At 40.8% G+C, this 19,535-nt stretch overlaps 1 protein-coding gene across 3 annotated transcripts in view; it reads left to right on the plus strand.

Annotated features, from left to right (window-relative positions):
* Window positions 1-19,535, plus strand: part of lmbr1 (limb development membrane protein 1) — a 213,207-nt gene that overhangs the window by 139,376 nt on the left and 54,296 nt on the right. For all 3 annotated transcript variants that reach the window (XM_072254043.1, XM_072254044.1, XM_072254045.1), the window contains exons 13-15: window positions 16,266-16,339; window positions 16,590-16,680; window positions 17,752-17,818. In XM_072254043.1, coding sequence (XP_072110144.1) covers window positions 16,266-16,339; window positions 16,590-16,680; window positions 17,752-17,818 — 232 coding nt within the window. The remainder of the gene's footprint in view (window positions 1-16,265; window positions 16,340-16,589; window positions 16,681-17,751; window positions 17,819-19,535) is intronic.

The raw sequence follows: 19,535 nt of genomic DNA on the forward strand, positions 1-19,535 counted from the left end.
CAATGAGATCAATTATTAATTTAAAACGATAATATCAATATGGAATATTCTTGTAAATTTAAATTCCAATTAGAACTCAGTTTTTGACTTTGAATGCATTAGCATTATAGTCTTGTTAACTTCATAACCTTCCATGCATCAAAAGTAATTATGTGCAGGAATTAAATAATCTGAAGTTGTTAAAGGCTATTGAGAATAAATATTTGAATTAAAGATTGAAGAAAATAAACAAGAAAAATTATCTTCAAACAGTGTGGGGATTTTCAAAGATGTTTCCAACATGAGCAGATTGTATTAAGTGGCTTTGTAACACTATTTGCAAGCTTACCAGATATTTAGTTTGTTCTTATTCAAGATATGAGGATATAATGGAGCAGAGCTGAGGAAGTGTTGTGATGTTGGATAAGGTTCCTCTTTGATGAACCATCAACTATGGCCTGTCTGCCCATATCTTCATTTTTTTCCTACAATATGGAATAAGATGCTTTTACCTATCAAGTCTTCTGCTCACAGAGTAATCCCTCCTCCCTCCAATTCAACCACCTAGTAAAAGTTACAGGGGATAATTAACCTATCAACTATCATATCTTCGGGATGTGGGTGGCAACCAGGTGTGTTTGTGTTTTGAACACAAACACAACTGATGCTACTTTAAAAACTAAGCACAGTGTAGTGTTTATTGACCACACAAGTGCATGTAACTGACACTAGTTAGAAACTGTTTGACAGTAGTTTTTTGTTGTTCTGTCCCGATTAAGCAGCATAATGTCCCAAACAAATGAAGTTAGTCCTGGCTTTTTTTCTCACTTAGCTTTTGTTCTTTAAGAGTTGTCCTAAGTAAGTGGCTGCCAACTAACCCCAGATAACCAGAATCCACTGTCTTGGTGTTCCAAAGCCATTTTAGGAGTGGTGTCTATTGAGTGCTACTGAGCCCCAATATGACGTCATAGAGTAGTACAGCATATAGTAGAAGAAAGTTCCAGTGGAAATGTCAGAGGTAGTGTTTTTTTTTAAAGAGTTGCAGATGTCTGGAAGGTGATACTAGTGGTGGTGGTGGTAGAGGTTTATATACTAGGGACATTAAAAAAGTACTGTTGATAGGCACATGGATGAAAGAAAAATGAAGAGTTATGGGTTGTGCATCTAAGACAATATGTGCTTGCATTGGAGAGGTTCATAAGAATGATGCCATGAATGAAAGGGTTAGCATTTGAAGAGTGTTTGATGGCTGTGGGCCTGTAGTGAAGTTTACTGTCATTTAACTAACTACCATACTCGCTGAAGTTTAGATTAATGTGGGAAAATCTCATTGAAATCTATTGTATACTGACAGGCCTAGGTAGAGTGGACATAGAGAGGATGTTTCCACTCTGCAGGATGTTTAAGCAAGTTAGAGCACATTGAATTGGGAAATTGTACTGACATGGTTTGGAAACTTGTTTTTTAGACAGTAAAGAGTGGGACAAATGGGTCTTTCTCAAGTGGGCAAGCTGTGATAGTTGGGTGCTGTTATTCATGATCCTTATCACCAGTTTGGTTGTGTAAAACAAACTGACATTTCCAATGCCCTGATGAAGGATCTTGTTTATTCTCTTCCATAGACACTGCCTGACTTGTTGAGTTCCTCCAGCCTTTTGTTGTGTGGTCTGTGGAATCCCTTGTTTTTATGACATTTCCAAGGTTGCTAATGATATTAAACTAGGTGGGATGTGAATATAGAGTAATCAAAGAGACTTCAAAGGTATATGAATAGGCTGAGTGTGGTATGAATAGTGAGATGCAATATTTACACTTTCCACAGCATCCTTCACTAAGATTATTAATTGATGCTTTCTCATTCCACAATCTAAAATAAACTGCTTCAATTTGATTCCTCAAAGTATATAGAACATAAAATATTATAGCACAGTACAGGCCCTTTGGCCCATGATGCTGTGCTGACTTTTTAACCCTTCTCTCTTAGATCAATATAACTCTTCCCTCCTACATAATCTTCCTTATTTGTGTCATCCATGTGCCTCTCTAAGGATCCCCATTATTTCTTGAATTCTACTCCCCTAAAGTTTATAGTTTCCTACTAATACATAATCCCCTATTTGATTTTACAGAAATAAGGGGCAAGGTCTATTCTTTTTGGATAAGTCTGTGAACTTTCGCTAGCAACCTAGCCTATGACATAAGGAACATATTGCTGTGAGTTCTAATTTTCATCCTGCTTCTATAAGACCATAAGACATAGAAGCAGTAGTAGGCTATTCAGCCCATTGAGCCTGTTCTGCCATTCTGTTTTGACTGATTCTGGATCCCATCCAACCCCATACACCTGCCTTCTCACCATATCCTTTGGTGCCTTGACTGATCAAGAAACGATCAACTTCTGCCTTAAATATATACATGGACTTGTTCTCCACCGAAGTATGTGGCAGAACGTTCCATAGATTTATCACGCTCTAGCTGAAAAATTCCTTTTTAACTTCTGTTCTAAAAGGTAGCCTCTCAATTTTGAGGCTGTGCCCTCTAGTTCTGGATATTCCCACCATACGAAACATCCTCTCCACCTCCACCCTATCTAGTCCTTTCAACATTTGGTAGGTTTCAAAGAGAACCCCCCCCCCCCCAATTCTTCTAAATTCCAGTGAGTATAGACCCAAAGCTGCCAAACACTCCTCATATGTTAACCACTTCATTCCTGGAATCATCCTTGTGAACCTCCTCTGGACTCTGTCCCATGACAACACATTCTTTCTGAGATATCAGGCCCAAAACTGTTGACAATACTCCCAAGTGCAACTTTAACTAGTGTCTTATAAAGGCTCAGCATTATCTCCTTGCTTTTATATTCTATTCCCCTTGAAGTAAATGCCAACCTTGCAGAAAGATTAGCACCATCCAGGATGTACCCTCTTCTTGTTACTACCATTGGAGCTGAGGTACTGGAGTTTGAAGACCCACACTCAATGATTTGGAAACAGCTTGATCCCACTCGCTATCAGATTTCTAAACGATTCATGAATACTGTTTCATTATTCCTTTTTTTGTATACTTTGTAATTTATAGTAATTTTATATCTTTGTTCTGTACTGCCTCCGCAATACAACAGATTTTATGTCATATGATGATCTTTATGTACTGTGTCATATGATGTGAGCAATCATGGTTTATGACCATTATTGTTCTTGACAAGTTTTTCTACAGAAGTGATTTGCCATTGACTTCTACTGGGCAGTGTCTTTATAAGAGAGGTGACCTAGCAGCTATTATCTCTCCTATTGTCTCAGCTTACTCCTGCCCCACCAAACTCGTTTCTGCATACCTCGACACGGTTTTATCCTCCCTTGTTCAATCCCTTCCTACCTATGTTCGTGACACTTCTCATGCTCTTAAACTTTTCGATGATTTTAAGTTCCCTGGCCCCCACTGCTTTATTTTCACCCTGGATGTCCAGTCCCTATATACTTCCATCCTCTATCAGGAAGGTCTCAAAGCTCTCCGCTTCTTTTTGGATTCCAGACCTAATCAGTTCCCTTCCACCATCACTCTGCTCCGTCTAGCGGAATTAGTCCTTACTCTTAATAATTTCTCCTTTGGCTCCTCCCACTTCCTCCAAATTAAAGGTGTAGCTATGGGCACCCGTATGGGTTCTAGCTATGCCTGCCTTTTTGTTGGCTTTGTGGAACAATCTATGTTCCGTGCCTATTCTGGTATCTGTCCCCCACTTTTCCTTCGCTACATCGACGACTGCATTGGCGCTGCTTCCTGCACGCATGCTGAGGTCGTTGACTTTATTAACTTTGCCTCCAACTTTCACCCTGCCCTCAAGTTTACCTGGTCCATTTCTGACACCTCCCTCCCCTTTCTAGATCTTTCTGTTTCTGTCTCTGTCTCTGGAGACCGCTTATCCACTGATGTCTACTATAAGCCTACTGACTCTCACAGCTATCTGGACTATTCCTCTTCTCACCCTGTCTCTTGCAAAAATGCCATCCCCTTCTCGCAATTCCTCCGTCTCCGCTGCATCTGCTGTCAGGATGAGGCTTTTCATTCCAGGACGAGGGAGATGTCTTTCTTTTTTAAAGAAAGGGGCTTCCCTTCCTCCACTATCAACTCTGCTCTCAAACGCATCTCCCCCATTTCACATACATCTGCTCTCACTCCATCCTCCCGCCACCCCACTAGGAATAGGGTTCCCCTGGTCCTCACCTACCACCCCACCAGCCTCCGGGTCCAACACATTATTCTCCGTAACTTCCGCCACCTGCAACGGAATCCCACCACTAAGCGCATCTTTCCCTCTCCCCCCCTCCCCCGGCTTTCCGCAGGGATCGCTCCCTACGCGACTCCCTTGTCCATTCGTCCCCCTCATCCCTGTCCACTGATCTCCCTCCTGGCACTTATCCTTGTAAGCGGAACAAGTGCTACACATGCCCTTACACTTCCTCCCTCACCATCATTCAGGGCCCCAGACAGTCCTTCCAGGTGAGGCGACACTTCACCTGTGAGTCGGCTGGGGTGATATACTGCGTCCGGTGCTCCCGATGTGGCCTATATATTGGCGAGACCCAACGCAGACCGGGAGACTGCTTTGCTGAACACCTACGCTCTGTCTGCCAGAGAAAGCAGGATCTCCCAGTGGCCACACATTTTAATTCCACATCCCATTCCCATTCTGACATGTCTATCCACGGCCTCCTCTACTGTAAAGATGAAGCCACACTCAGGTTGGAGGAACAACACCTTATATTTCGTCTGGGTAGTCTCCAACCTGATGGCATGAACATCGACTTCTCTAACTTCCGCTAATGCCCCACCTTCCCCTCGTACCCCATCTGTTATTTATTTTTATACGCACATTCTTTCTCTCACTCTCCTTTTTCTCCCTCTGTCCCTCTGACTATACCCCTTTGCCAATCACCTGTCCAGGTCTTGGCTCCATCCCTCCCCCTCCTGTCTTCTCCTATCATTTTGGATCTCCCCCTCCCCCTCCCACTTTCAAATCTCTTACTAACTCTTCCTTCAGTTAGTCCTGACGAAGGGTCTCGGCCTGAAACGTCGACTGTACCTCTTCCTAGAGGTGCTGCCTGGCCTGCTGCGTTCACCAGCAACTTTGATGTGTGTTGCTTGAATTTCCAGCATCTGCAGAATTGCTGTTGTTAGTCATTATCAATACTCATTAGAGATTGTCTGCCTGGTGTCAGTGGTTGTATAACCAGATCTATGCGCCAGCACATGTGATCATATGACCATCCACTTTCTGCTCCCATGGGTTCATGTGACTGATCTGGAGAATAAGTAGGTGTGACACTTTGCTTAAAGGTGACCTGTAGGCTAATGGAGGGAAGGAGTGCCTTCTAACTCCTTTGGTAGAGATGTGTCTCCAGCCCACCACTCAAGTGTCATGTAGGACAGTGATAATTATCCTGTTTTGATTCTGAGTTCTGATGGAGAGTAAGGAGTAATATGGAATATATCATGATCAGTATACCAGATGAAAAAATGGAGAGGGGGTTTCCATTTAGGATTAAAACAAACTGCTCAAAGAGATGAAGTCGGCTTGAATCTATGTTAGGTTCTGATTTTGGGTGAAGTAAGTGAATAGACCAGTTTTTCAATGTGAGAGCATCGCAGCAGATCATATAAGGTAATGATGGAAGGGTTTAGTTAAACTATCATTCAGGAAAGAAGACTTTTACTATGCTGTACATTGTAGACATAATTAAAAATGTACTCAAATTTAAAAAATACATGATTTACAATGAACTAACTTGAATCTTGTATAAATTTTTAACCGCGTATTTATATAAAACTGAATTCATTCTTTCATCAGAATGAGCAAAGTATATATATTTTTACAAGAACTTTAGTTATGTTCAGACTAGCTTTTTGCCACTTTTGAAATTTTTGTTTGTAGTCTGTATTTGGGCTGTGGTCATGAGCGTGCACATGATCAAATAGTTCTGGCAGAGCAACGAATCATGAAGTAGCTTGTTCTTCTAAGCTGAATCTTGTAAGGATATGCAAGTCTCATTGCACATGGCTCAAGTGGAACTGGAAATAAATAAAGCTGTGTATTCTAGGTTGATGACTCAGTGATATTGGCTTGATAGGATGGCCATATGCCAATTCGCGTAGACTCTTATCAAATCAAGAAATCCCGTTGAGAAGTTTTGTACTTTCTTTTCGTAAAAAAGAAGAAGAATCAATACAAAGGTTCAAGGAAATGGCTTATATTTTCTACTATAAATCTGGGGAAGCCTAAAGTACCAAGGAAATACTGGCATGTGGGATAAAGAACTGACCCTTCTGGTCAATTCTGAGAAGCCTCGAGAAGATATGCACCAATTATGCTTATTTGGTTCCCTGAATAGCTAAGCTGCATGGATCAGGGACGCACAAGATTTAATGTTTCATCTTTGCACAGGACTCAGCCAGAGCATAATTATGATTATTTGAGGACATCAGGTTTCTGAATGGTCCATGGAACACCATGAACATTACCATGTTGTAGCTTTCCAATGCTTTATTTATTTTTATAGTTTCAAAAAATTACATGTTTGCACTGTACTGTTGCCACTAAATAGCTAATTAGGATTTTGAAAATAGTTTTGGCTTCTCGTCTCTAAACTGCTCAATTGTAGAACTTGGTAGGAAGACTCCAACTCTGTTCCGTCAGTGGGCCCACTAATCCTTGTCCTTGCATGAAAAAGTATGGAGAATAAAGGAGAAATAAAATGTGTGCAATACAGGGGAGTCTAATTATTACAGTCATTAAAATACTGAAATTAAGAAAATCAGATTCTTTCACTACATTTGTTCATTCATCATGGTCAGTTTACAGCAGCCAATTAACTTAGCAATTCTCCCACTCCCTCCCTGTCTCCCCCCCCCCCATCTCCCCCTCTCTCCGTCCCCTTCTCCCACTCTCACTGAGGGAAGAAACCAGAGTAGCTGAGGAAACCTACATGGTCACGGAGAATGTGCAAACTCCAGCCAAACAGAATCTGTGATCAGGAAAGAACTGAGTTTCTAGAGCTATGAGGTGGCAGCTCTACTAGCTGTGCAACTGAGCCTTTGTGGGTCTGCTCCCCTAACTAAAAAATTATAGTGGATCTGATCTTAGTTTCTCCTTGATACCTGTAACCCTTGGTTTGCACTCTGGTTCAAAAATCAATTTATGTCAGCTTTGAATTTAATGACTCTGAATTCACAAGTTGCTGGGGCAGATGCATTACTATCAGTCCTATGAACCGATATCTTATAAACTTTATGTGCCTCATTGTGACTTGCCATTTGGAAATTCAAATGTAGCACTTGAGGGGTATAGATAGAGTAAGTGCAAGCAGGCTTTTTCTCCGAGGTTGGGTGGGACTACAACCAGAGGTCATGTGTTAAAGATAAAAGGTGAAAATTTTAAGTGGGGCATGAGGGGAAACATCAGTCAGAGGGTTGTATGAATATGATATGAGCTGCCAGCATGTGAGCTCGATTTTAAGGTTTAAGCTAAGTTTGGATAGGTACATGGATAGTAGTGGTATGGAGGGCTATGGTCCCATTGCAAGTCGATGGGAGTAGGGAATTTAACTGCTTTCAGTGTGGACTAGGTGGGCGAAGGGCCTTTTTCTGTGCTGTACTACTCTGACTTGCATATTCCGGTTTTAACTGACTTTGCAATTACATCCTGGAAAAGTTCTAATTTGTTTTGTAGATAAACTTCCCTTTTGTAACACCATGTTGAGCCTATGTAATGATATTTATGTTTTCTAAGTGCTTTGTTATTACTTGCTGGAGTTTGGAGTTTAATTCCGGTACCGTTCTATAAGGAGTCTTTGTATGTCCTCCCTGTGGAATGTGTGGATTTTCCCCAGGTACTCTGTTTTCCTCCGACAGTCCAAAGACGTATTGGGTAGGTTAATTGGTCATTGTAAATTGCCTCCTGATTAGGTTAGGGTTAATCGGGGTTGTTGGGGTGGCATGGCTCGAAGGGCTGCAAGGACCTGCTCCGCGATGACGATGATGTCATCGTCATCTTCATCCGTGCCGTACCATTATATAAATAAATGGTAAAAATTTCAATGTAGTGTTTTTTGCTTGAAATGCAATTTTATCCTAAAATGACTTGCTTTCTTATAATATGGTTTTTTGCTTCCTGTAGTTTCACTGAAATAAATTTGTAAAGTTATGGAATGCAAATCCAGTGAGTGGCCCTATTTCAGTGTCAGATGATAATTTGGTCTAGAACTTTTCTCTGATGATATCATTGAACACCCTGTCATTAATTTAAGTTTTTCTATAATATTTATCATATCTGGATTAGTACACTTGCAAAGTCTTAGGGATGTTCATCTTCATTCCCATTTTTTGAGTACACTGACAAATTCAAAGAATTGTGTATTAATTAAATCGTACATTGAAACACAGTGATGTGTGTCACTGGCACTAATAACTAACATAATCTAAGGATGTGCTGGGGGCAGCGCTCAAGTGTCACCACACATTCCTGTGCTAACATAACACGTCCACAGTATTCACAGAATACAAACAACAACAGCAGCATAAACAGAAGAAGCCCCTTACCTACCTCTCATCCACGCATTCCTCTAACCCCAGAACAGACGGTCTCTGGGCCTCCAGTGGACTCACAAGCATTAGGCCTTTGACTTCCTCAGTTGACTCGAGGACCCTGGCCTTCACCCATTGTGCCTTGACTTCCGTTTGATCTTAAGGTTCCACTTTCATTCCCAGGACTTGTTGATGATAACTAATAAGGACCCTGAGCTGCAGGCCTTGAACTCCAGACTTGCCCGTGTCGGGACCCCTAACACTTGACCTCGAATTCTGGTATCACTGATTGTGTACTGAGGGTGGGGGGAGGGTAACTGGCCCTTGTGACCTCTGCTAGCACGTATGTATTTTAATGTCACAAATGACGTTGATATTATCTTTCTGTCAAGTACCTAAGTTATGCTGAGGAATTTGGAGATGTTTGAAGATATCATAATACCTGCCAGTTTTTGTTTTCTCTATTGTAAAATTAATTCTTTATAAACCAACAATGTTCTTATCTTTTCATGAAAGTTAAGAAAAGTTCGTCAACAGAAAGAGACTTACTTTTGAGCTTGCTTTAACCATCAGTACTGGGATCTTAATTTCTTTTTGTACCTTTTTTTCAACATAGGATGGTATATGATTTCAAAAAGCTGGATTACTACTTCACCTGTTTTTAGTACTGATGTGTGAAGCACAGAAGAAACATGAAAGGCGTATAAGAAATACAAAAAATGCAGCTGATAAAATATGGATTTATTGAACGCTAAATGTTTCAAGATAATGAACTTCTGCACTGTAGTACATAAGCATCAAAGCAACTTCTTTGGTGTTTGTTGCAGCATGAAGTGCATTGAATTTGCCACTCTGAAGTGTACAAGGTCATGTACAGTGTAAATACCTTTTTTGTGTCTGATTTTAGTAAATAGGTTGTTAGTGACTGGTTACCAGTAAATACTTTCATCTGTTGACAGGATCCTTGTTCCTAAGTACAATAAAATACCTTTTAATCCATATGATATCTTTTTCCTTTGGAAAAAGATAATTCAGTTTTGGTTTCTTTTGATGTTGGCTGTGCGCGCTGACTAATCATGCTAATAACTTGTCAGTGAGGTTTTAAACAATTCATCTAATTTCCTGTTCTTTCTATCCCCATTGAAGGTATTGGGAATTGTGACAGCATTTAAAAATGGTACATCTTTGCACAGAATTTTTCTCCTTTGTTTTCAACCCTTCCCTAAAAATTTGTGAGATGTGCTGATAATGCTGATAACAACAATCTGAACATTCCCCGCACCCGAAGGATTATTGGCTCAGTGTTTTGAAAGAGGGGAAAAAAATGGTAAGACTAAAGACAGGGAGTCAGACTAACTAAATTGCTGTGGTAAAGAAAACCAAATGGCCTTTTCTGCAGCTGTTATCATTCTTTACTCAAAGTCAAAGTAAAATTTTATTATCTAAGTATGTGTATGTCACTATATACTATTGCAAGTCTAATTTTCTTTTAGGCATTTACAGGAAAACAAAATACAATAGAGTTGATGAAAAACTATGCATAAACTAAGACTGACAAATAACTAATGTACAAAAGAAGAGAAATTGTGTCAATAAAAAGATACTGAAAGCTTAAGTTGCAGGGTCATTGTAAGTGTGTCTGTAGATTGAAGAATTAGTTCAGAGTTGAGGCGAGTGTAGTTATTCCCACCGGTTCAACAGCTTGGTTATAGGGTAACCAGGACAGACCCTCTGATATGATACTGCCAAGGAATTTAATGCGACTGACTCTCTCTACCTCCAATCTCCTGATGAGGACTGGCTCAAGAACTTCCAGCTTCTTCCTCCTGTAATCAATAATCAACTCTTTGGTTTTGCTGATGCTGAGTGAGAAATTGTTGTTGTGGCACCATTCAACCAGATTTTCAGTCTCCCTCCTGTATGCTGATTCGTCACTGTCTGTGATTTGGTCAACAACAGTGGTGTCGTCCACAAACTTAATTCAGCGTTGGAGTTGGACTTGGCCACACAATCATATGTATAACGTGAGTAAAGCAGTGACCTAAGCACACAACCTTGTGGTGCACCTGTGCTGATGGTGAGTCTGGGGAAGATGTTGTTGCCAATCCGTACTGACTGGGGTCTGCAAGTGTGGAAATGAAGGATTCAGTTGTACAGGGAGGTATCAAAGTCCAGGCCTTGGATCTTAATGATCAGTCTTGAGGGGACGATATTGTTGAATGCTGAGCTGTAGTCAATGAGGAGTACCCTGATGTATACATCTTCATTGTCCAGGTGTTCCAGAGCTAAGTGGAAGGCCAATGAAATAGAATTTGATTTTGACCGTCAGTTAGTGTAGATCCTTGTACAAAAGAGAAATTGTGTAAATAAAAAAGATACTGAAAGCTTAAGTTGCAGGGTCGTTGAAAGTGAGTCTGTAGATCGTCCCAAAACGTTGGCTGTACCTCTTCCTATAGGTGCTGCCTGGCCTTCTGCGTTCACCAGCAACTTTTATGTGTGTTGCTGTAGATTGAAGAATCAGTTCAGAGTTGTGGCGAGTGTAGTTACCCACACCGGTTCAATAGCTTGGTTGTAGGATAACCATGACAGATCCTCTGATATGATACTGCCAAGGAATCCTTGACACTCCACAGGCAGAAGGTGATATGCTTTGTTGACCAACCTCTTGAAACACTTCAATACAGTAGATATAAGTGCTTCTGGACAATAGCTATTGAGGCAGCTTACCACATTCTTCTTGTGTACCAACATGATTGAAGCCTGCTTGAAACAGATGGTTACCTCAGACTGCCATATCAGAAGTTGAAGATGTAAACACTCCGGCTAGTTGTATAGCACAGGTCTTCAATACTTGGCCAGGTATGCTGCCTGGGCCAAATGCTTTCAGTGAATTCACCCTCCTGAAGGGTGCTCTCACAGTGGATTCAGAGATCGAGATCACAAGGTCGTCGGAGGTGTGGGGGTTCGTGAAAGTATCTCCATGCTCTGTCAGTGAAAGTGAGCGTATGAGGCATGGAGTTCATCTGGGATCAAAATCTTGACATTTATGTTGCTTGGTTTTGCTTTGTTGGAGTTGATGACATTCAAGCCCTGCCATAGTTGCCAAGCATCCCTCTGTGATTTAAGTTTAGTCTGAGATTGCTACTTTGCATGTGAGATGGAGGTTTACTTGTACTTTCAGTGATTTACCTCAGTGGGTTATTCAAATAAGGACAGGTTGAAGTGAGTGTAGCAGCACAACCGAATTAATCCACCTTTCCATTATTACCAACATTGATACAAATATCAGTTAATAGAAGGTGAGCACAAAAATGACCAAAGAATTGGTATTGGACTTTAGAAAGGGTAAGACGAGGGAACACACACCAGAATTCATAGAGGGATCAGAAGTGGACAGAGTGAGCAATTTCAAATTCCTCGGTGTCAACATCTCTAATCTGTCCAGGCCCAATATAGCAATGCAGTTCCAAAGAAGGCACAACAGTTGCTATATTTTATTTGGAGCTTGAGGAGATTTGGTATGTCACCAAAAAAACACGCAAATTTTTTCAGAGGTACTGTGGAGAGCATTCTAACTGGCTTCATCACTGTCTTATATGTGGCGGGGGGAGGCACTGCACAGGATTGAAATAAGCTGCAGAAGGTTGTAAACTCATTCAGCTTCATCATGGGTCCTAACCTCCTCGGCATCCCAGGCATCTTAAAGGAACAATGCCTCAAAAAGATCGCATCCATCGTTAAGAGCCCCAGCATGCAGAACATACCCTCTTATTGCTACCATCACCGAGGAGGTACAGGAGCCTGGGCACGCACTTAATGATTCAGGAACGGCTTCTTCCCCTCTGCCATCAGATTTCTGAATGGATATTAAACCCCATGATCATTACCTCACTGCTTTTTTGCACTACAGATTCAATTTCACTTCTTAATATAAATGTCCTATCACTCTCTGTAAGCTCAGCACTAAGATATATAAATCTGGTTCAAATATTAATTAAGTACATGTATTTAATTTGCACATTTCTGAGGGTTCTCTTCAGTAAGAGCTGTTTTCTTGGAGGTTGTCTGTTCTTTTAAAGCAGTTGAATGTTATAATTCAATTTTGGATTGTAGGTGATGCTGGTGTAAGGTCATGTGTTGCCCATGTCCAGTTGTCCTTGAGGGGGTTGTGGTGAGCCTTTATGAACTGGATGACATCTTGCTGGACATACATAATACGGCACTGATGAAAGGTGACAAACTAGAACAGTGGTCACTCTCAAACATTATCCCAGTCCCCAAGTCTGGACCCCTCACAAAGACATAACTACCGTGGTATCAGCTTGACCTGCATCTTAGCAAAGTTATACAATCGGATGATCTTGAACAGGATTCGCACCGCCATTGACCCTTAGCTAAGATTCAATCAGAATGGTTTTCGGCAGAAGCGCACAATGGTAATGCAAGTACTTGCTCTCTGTAGGATCATCGAGGAAGTCGAGAACAACCACCTACCAGCCATGCTTACTTACATCAATTTTTGCAAAGCTTTTGACTCCATTCACCGAGGTAAAATACTGAAGATCCTGAAAGCTTACAGAGTGCCAGACCATCTACTGAGAGCAATAGATTCTAGCTATACCAAAACCATGGCGAACGTTGTATCACCAGACAGAGAAACTGCAGTGTTCGAGCTCCTAGCTGGTGTGCTGCAAGGAGACACTCTGGCACCCTACATCTTTATAATCATCCTTGATTACGCTCTGCGTCAAGCTACCAAGGATCATGACAAGCTTGGTTTTACCATAAACCAGGGCAAACCAAAAGGGTCAGACCAGTTACGCTCACAGATCTCGATTTTGCAGATGACATAGTCCTGCTCTCTGACCAGATGGAGGAAGCACAGCAGCTACTGACAAAAGTGGAAATTGAGTGCAATAAAGTTGGACTTCACCTAAACGCTAAAAAGACAGAGTACATGGTGTTTAACTGTGACGAAGGTACTCTCAAGACCGTAGAGAATGATACCATTAAGAAAGTCTTTGACTTCAAGTACCTCGGGTCAAGAATGATGAGATCGGAGAAGGACATAAAGATACAGAAGGTGCTGGCGTGGAGGGCTATGAATGACGTGATGGAAATCTGGAAGTCGAACCTGACCAGAGGGCTTAAAAAGAGGATTTTCATAGCAGTCATAGAGTCCATTCTCACGTATGGATGCGAGACGTGGACACTCACCAAGACGATGCGAAAGTCTCTAGATGGTTGCTATACAGGAATGCTCCGGGTGGCTCTTGACGTGAGTTGGCAACAGCACATGATGAACGTCGAGCTCTATAACAACCTACTGATGCTCACCACTAAAATCGAGGTGAGAAGACTGCAACTAGCGGGGCACTGTCTACGCGACCCCGAGCTACCTGCCAGCCTAGTCATCATATGGGAGTCCAAGCACGGGAGGATGAACCCTGGACACCCTCCCAAGACTATGGTCAACACACTCCTAGAAGACAACAGCGTGGCTAATGTAGGTGAACTGAACACACTGATGAGGGAGAGGGAGAAGTGGAGAGTCCGTCATCGTGCCCGACGCTGGCCCCTAGGTCTGAGTTGACGTAGTAGTAGTTTACGAACTATATGTGTCTGCCTGATTTAATTCTCCTTTGTTGTTCTGAGTGATTCAGTGCAATTAAATGGTCACTGAAGTGACCAACTAAAAATATTTTGAGTATTGTAGTCATATATAAATCAGATAAAGTAATTAAGTAACAAGTTTCCTTCCATGAAGGGCATCAGTCAATTAACTGTGTTTAATATGAAAATCTGATAGCCTTGTGGCTACTTTGTATTATTTTACTTTAAAACTTTTTAACTGAATGCTGTTTGTCAAATTCCAGTGATATGACAGTGCATTTTCTTATTTCATGGAATATATTACACAATAGTATCTATCATATGGTGTCACTCTGTTACTCATTGCTTTATCTTGTGATTGAACAAAAACTGTGATATTCGTTAACTAGCAGATCATGTGCTGCTAATCAGTCATAATCTTTTAATTATTCATAAGGTTATCCAAATATAGACCTCTAAATAAATTATATTGTGATATATTACTGAAACTATAAAATAAGCTTGCTTAATAGTAAAAGATTTTATTTTACCATACATTGAATGATGGTTCTTTATATGGTCAAAGTCTTTTAGTATTTGCAAAAATAGAGGTGAGGATTCTACCTTTAAATGCTCTTTTAAAAAAAGCAGTAATTAGGTTTATTTCTTGTAGTAGTTATATCATTCTCTCAACACACACAAAAGTTACTGGTGAATGCAGCAGGCCAGGCAGCATCTCTAGGAAGAGGTGCAGTCGACGCTTCAGGCCGAGACCCTTGGTCAGGACTAACTGAAGGAAGAGTGAGTAAGGGATTTGAAAGTGGGAGGGGGAGATCCAAAATGATAGGAGAAGACGGGAGGGGGAGGGATGGAGCCAAGAGCTGGACAAGGGGGCGGGGGGACCCAGAGGATGGGCAAGGGGTATATTCAGAGGGACAGAGGGAGAAAAAGGAGAGTGAGAGAAAGAATGTGTGTATAAAAATAAGTAACAGATGGGGTACGAGGGGGAGGTGGGGCATTAGCGGAAGTTAGAGAAGTCGATGTTCATGCCATCAGGTTGGAGGCTACCCCATCTGTTACTTATTTTTATACACACATTCTTTCTCTCACTCTCCTTTTTCTCCCTCTGTCCCTCTGAATATACCCCTTGCCCATCCTCTGGGTCCCCCCCCCCGTCTTTCTTCCCGGACCTCCTGTCCCATGATCCTCTCGTATCCCTTTTGCCTATCACCTGTCCAGCTCTTGACTCCATCCCTCCCCCTCCTGTCTTCTCCTATCATTTTGGATCTCCCCCTCCCCCTCCAACTTTCAAATCCCTTACTCACTCTTCCTTCAGTTAGTCCTGACCAAGGGTCTCGGCCTGAAACGTCGACTGCACCTCTTCCTAGAGACGCTGCCTGGCCTGCTGCATTCACCAGCAACTTTTATGTGTGTTGCTTGAATTTCCAGCATCTGCAGAATTCCTGTTGTTTGCATATCATTCTCTCAGGTGTTTTTAATTTGCACTATCTTAGTGATGGCAAAGCTGGAAATGGCTATCTCTCTCACACACAAGACTGACATGACAAGTTGTTTTATCAATAAGTATCAATAGAAACTGAAGGTCTCATGCTTCTATTCAAACGCAACCAATAGGGTCATTTGCATCCACTTCAGAGGGCACATGGCACTTAATTTATTGACTCAACAAACAAAACTGTAAAATGAGGAATCAAATATAGAATTTTGGAGAGGAGAATAGCTAAAAATGCAAATTCTACAAACAGGTTATTTAATATGATCCAACTGTTGGATATGCAAACTCCAATATCAACTAGAAACTAAACAGCAGTTTATTTATTTGACTCAAAGAACAATGTACATTTTAAAGAAAACAAAATCAGTCCCTTTTATATTCTGGTGCATTTGATTTTGTATTTTTCATTTTTTAAATTAATAAAGTTCTATGATTCTGCCCCTTTGCAACTATTCCAAGGGATGAGATTATTCACTTTGACCTGTTGGTTTCAAGATTAAGCGTAGCCATTGTCTTAATGTACTTTCTCCAAGGTATGTCTAAAATGCAGTGCTTGGGTATTTAGATTTATTTCATGGGAGAAAAAATTTTTCTTTTTCAGGAACTAGGCCTTGGTAAAGCCTCTCTGTCTGCATTTGGGTTTGTTGGTGCGGCGATTGAAATCATCCTGATTTTGTATCCTTTTTTTCTTAAAACCAGTCATGTCTGTTAACAAGTATTATACACAGTTTTCTGGGACAGTGGTATTTTACTTAAGAGTTAGAGCTAGATAAACAGTGGTGAAGGCTTGGACCATGTTACTATGGAGACACTTCAGTGAAATTCTTTGTTATTTCCCATTCTAAGGAAGTGAAGGGGGTGGCAAATGATATGAATGAAACCCTTGCATTCCTCATCCTGCAGAGGTTCTCCTTAATTCTCACAGCTATCTGATGGTGTCCTCTGTCGTCGGCTTCTATAGCCTCCGGTTCTTTGCAGTCCTCGCTCCCACAAAAGATGACACAACCATGACAAAGGTATGGTGGACAGTGGTGATGATGTATTTGTGGCCCCTCTTGTAACCACACAGCTGGCAGTTTTTCCTCACATAATTGCCTTTAATGGCTCATTTGCAATGATAATATTTGTTTGTGTGGTATGTAAACATAAATGGGAAGATTTTCATAAAACTAGGTAGTGGAGGAAAAGGATGTACTCTGTTTGGTTTGGATAGTGTCCATTCACTTGTAAATAGCTTGGGATGGAAAGGCTTGTTAACTATCTATAGAAATCCAGTGAAAGGACTTTTCCTCAAAGGGAACATCTGCTAATGAGTAACTTTAATTGAACTAATTGTATCTCTAATACTAGCATGGGAGTCATAGAATTCAATTTATTTAGTGTCCACAGAACATTATTCTTCAAAGCACACCACTAAGATTGAAGATTTAAAACTTCAAAAATACTTTGTGGCAGATGGTGCCATCTCTGATTTGCATATATAAACTAGCAGTTTAAGACCAATGCTATAAAATAAGCTCTGTAATGACATTGCAGTGGGCCCTTTTGTCTATTATTTGGGTAGATTGCAAATCTCAATGAAACACCAGTACTGTTTTATGTATGGTACCCTACTAAGATGCCAATACAGCTTAAAATTTTAGGTTTGATAAGAAGCTTCAAGTAATTGCATAAGGTAGACTGAATTTCTGAATATAAATTATTTTAACGTGAGTGGTATCTAATCCCAATACTTTTATTGAAGAAGATTAATTGTTGCTGAATTTGATATTTGATTTTCTTTTACTGAGGCGGTATGGATCAAAAATGCACAGTTGACCACTAAGCAGATTTGTCCATTGTTTAGCTTTTATACTAGATCAGTGTAGAGATAAATAGTTTTGTTACATTTTTATTATATCTTCCTATGCATGCTATTCATTCAAACAATAGCAGTCATTTTCTGTTTTGGGATATTTTATTAAGTACAAATAGAGCTTGTTTGTTTAAAAATCCTTCAGAGGAAAGTTAAACCTTGTAACTTCTCCAAGGTACAAGTCAGAAACTTAAGGAGTTGTTTTAATGAAAATGCTTTCCCTGTCCAACAGATTATTGGAAATTGTGTGTCGATATTGGTTCTCAGTTCAGCACTCCCTGTAATGTCAAGAACTTTGGGTAAGATTAATTATAATCATTCTTGAGACTAGTATTTACTACTGCACCTGTACTACTGTTTGTCAGGAAATTGGGTTGTTTTCAGGGCAGATGTAATGTTCCTCTGCCGTTGTTTCCAAATATACCACCATAACTACTTATCACTGGTAATTTGAAAGTGTATTATACATTTTAGTGGGCTCTAATGAAATTACTTGCTTACAGTGGTGAAATCCTATGCCTTGTTGGTGAGATGGTAAATGTGAGAGGATAAACTTGTGATTCGAAAACATGTTAAGGGACAAATTATAAAATGCAGCGGATTCTAGTTAATTAGGACATATTGAGATGCGGAAGTTTCATGGAAATAGTTTAACATAAGAAAATAAGAAATAGGAGCAGGAGTAGGCCATCCAGCCCATCGAGCCTGCCTCGCCATTCAATAAGATCATGGCTGATCTGTCTGTAAACTCAGCTCCATTTACCTGCCTTTTCCCCATAACCCTTAATTCCCTTACTATGTAAAAACCTATCTAACTGTTTCTTAAGTATATTTCATGAAGAAGCTCAACTGCTTCCCTGCACAGAGAATTCCACAGATTCACCACTCTCTGGGAAAAACAGTTTCTCCTCATCTCCGTCCTAAATCTTCTCCCCCGAATCTTGAGGCAATGTCCCCTAGTTCTAGTCTCACCTACCAATGGAAACAACTTTCCTACTTCTATCTTATCTATCCCTTTCAAAATTTTGTACGTCTCTATAAGATCCCCTCTCATTCTTCTGAATTCCAGAGAGTATAGTCCCAGGCGACTATCTCTCCTCATAGGTTAACCCCTTCATCCCTGGAATCAACCTGGTGAACCTCCTCTGCACTGCCTCCAAAGCCAGTATATCCTTCCTCAAGTATGGAGACCAGAACTGCACACAGTACTCCAGATGCGGCCTCAACAGTACCTTGTGTAGTTGCAGCATGACCTCACTGCTGTTGAATTCAATCCCTCTAGCAATGAAGGCCAACATTCCGTTTGCCGCCTTAATAACCTGTTGTACCCGCAAGCCAACTTTTTGCGATTCATGCACAAGCACTCTCAAGTCCCTCTGTACAACAGCATGCTGCAATCTTTCACCATTTAAATAATAATCTGCTGTTCTATTATTCCTTCCAAAATGGATGATCTCACATTTACCAACGTTATATTCCATTTGCCAGACCTTGGCCCACTCACTTAACCTATCTATATCCCTCTGCAGACTCTCCATGTTCTCTGTACAATTTGCTTTTCCATTCAGTTTAGTGTCATCAGCAAACTTTGCTATGCTACACTCAGTTCCCTCTTCCAAATCATCAATGTAAATGGTAAACAGCTGTGGGCCCAGCACCGACCCCTGCAGCACCCCAGTCACCACTGCCTGCCAAATGGAGAAACACCCATTTATACCAACTCTCTGCCTTCTATTGGTTAACCAATCCACTCTCCATGCCAATACACTTCCTCCGATTCCATGCATCCGTATCTTATTTATAAGTCTCTTGTGCGGCACCTTATCGAACGCCTTCTGGAAATCCAAATATATGACGTCCACTGCACTCATTATGTCCTCAAAGAACTCCAGTAAGTTTGTCAAACAGCACCTGCCCTTTCTGAATCCATGCTGCGTCTGTCTAATAGAACCACTTCTTTCTAAGTGTTTTGCTATTTCTTCCTTAATGACAGCTTCAAGCATTTTCCTGACTACA

This window comes from Mobula birostris, chromosome 3 (genome assembly GCF_030028105.1).
Source record: "Mobula birostris isolate sMobBir1 chromosome 3, sMobBir1.hap1, whole genome shotgun sequence".
NCBI classification, from domain to species: domain Eukaryota; kingdom Metazoa; phylum Chordata; class Chondrichthyes; order Myliobatiformes; family Myliobatidae; genus Mobula; species Mobula birostris.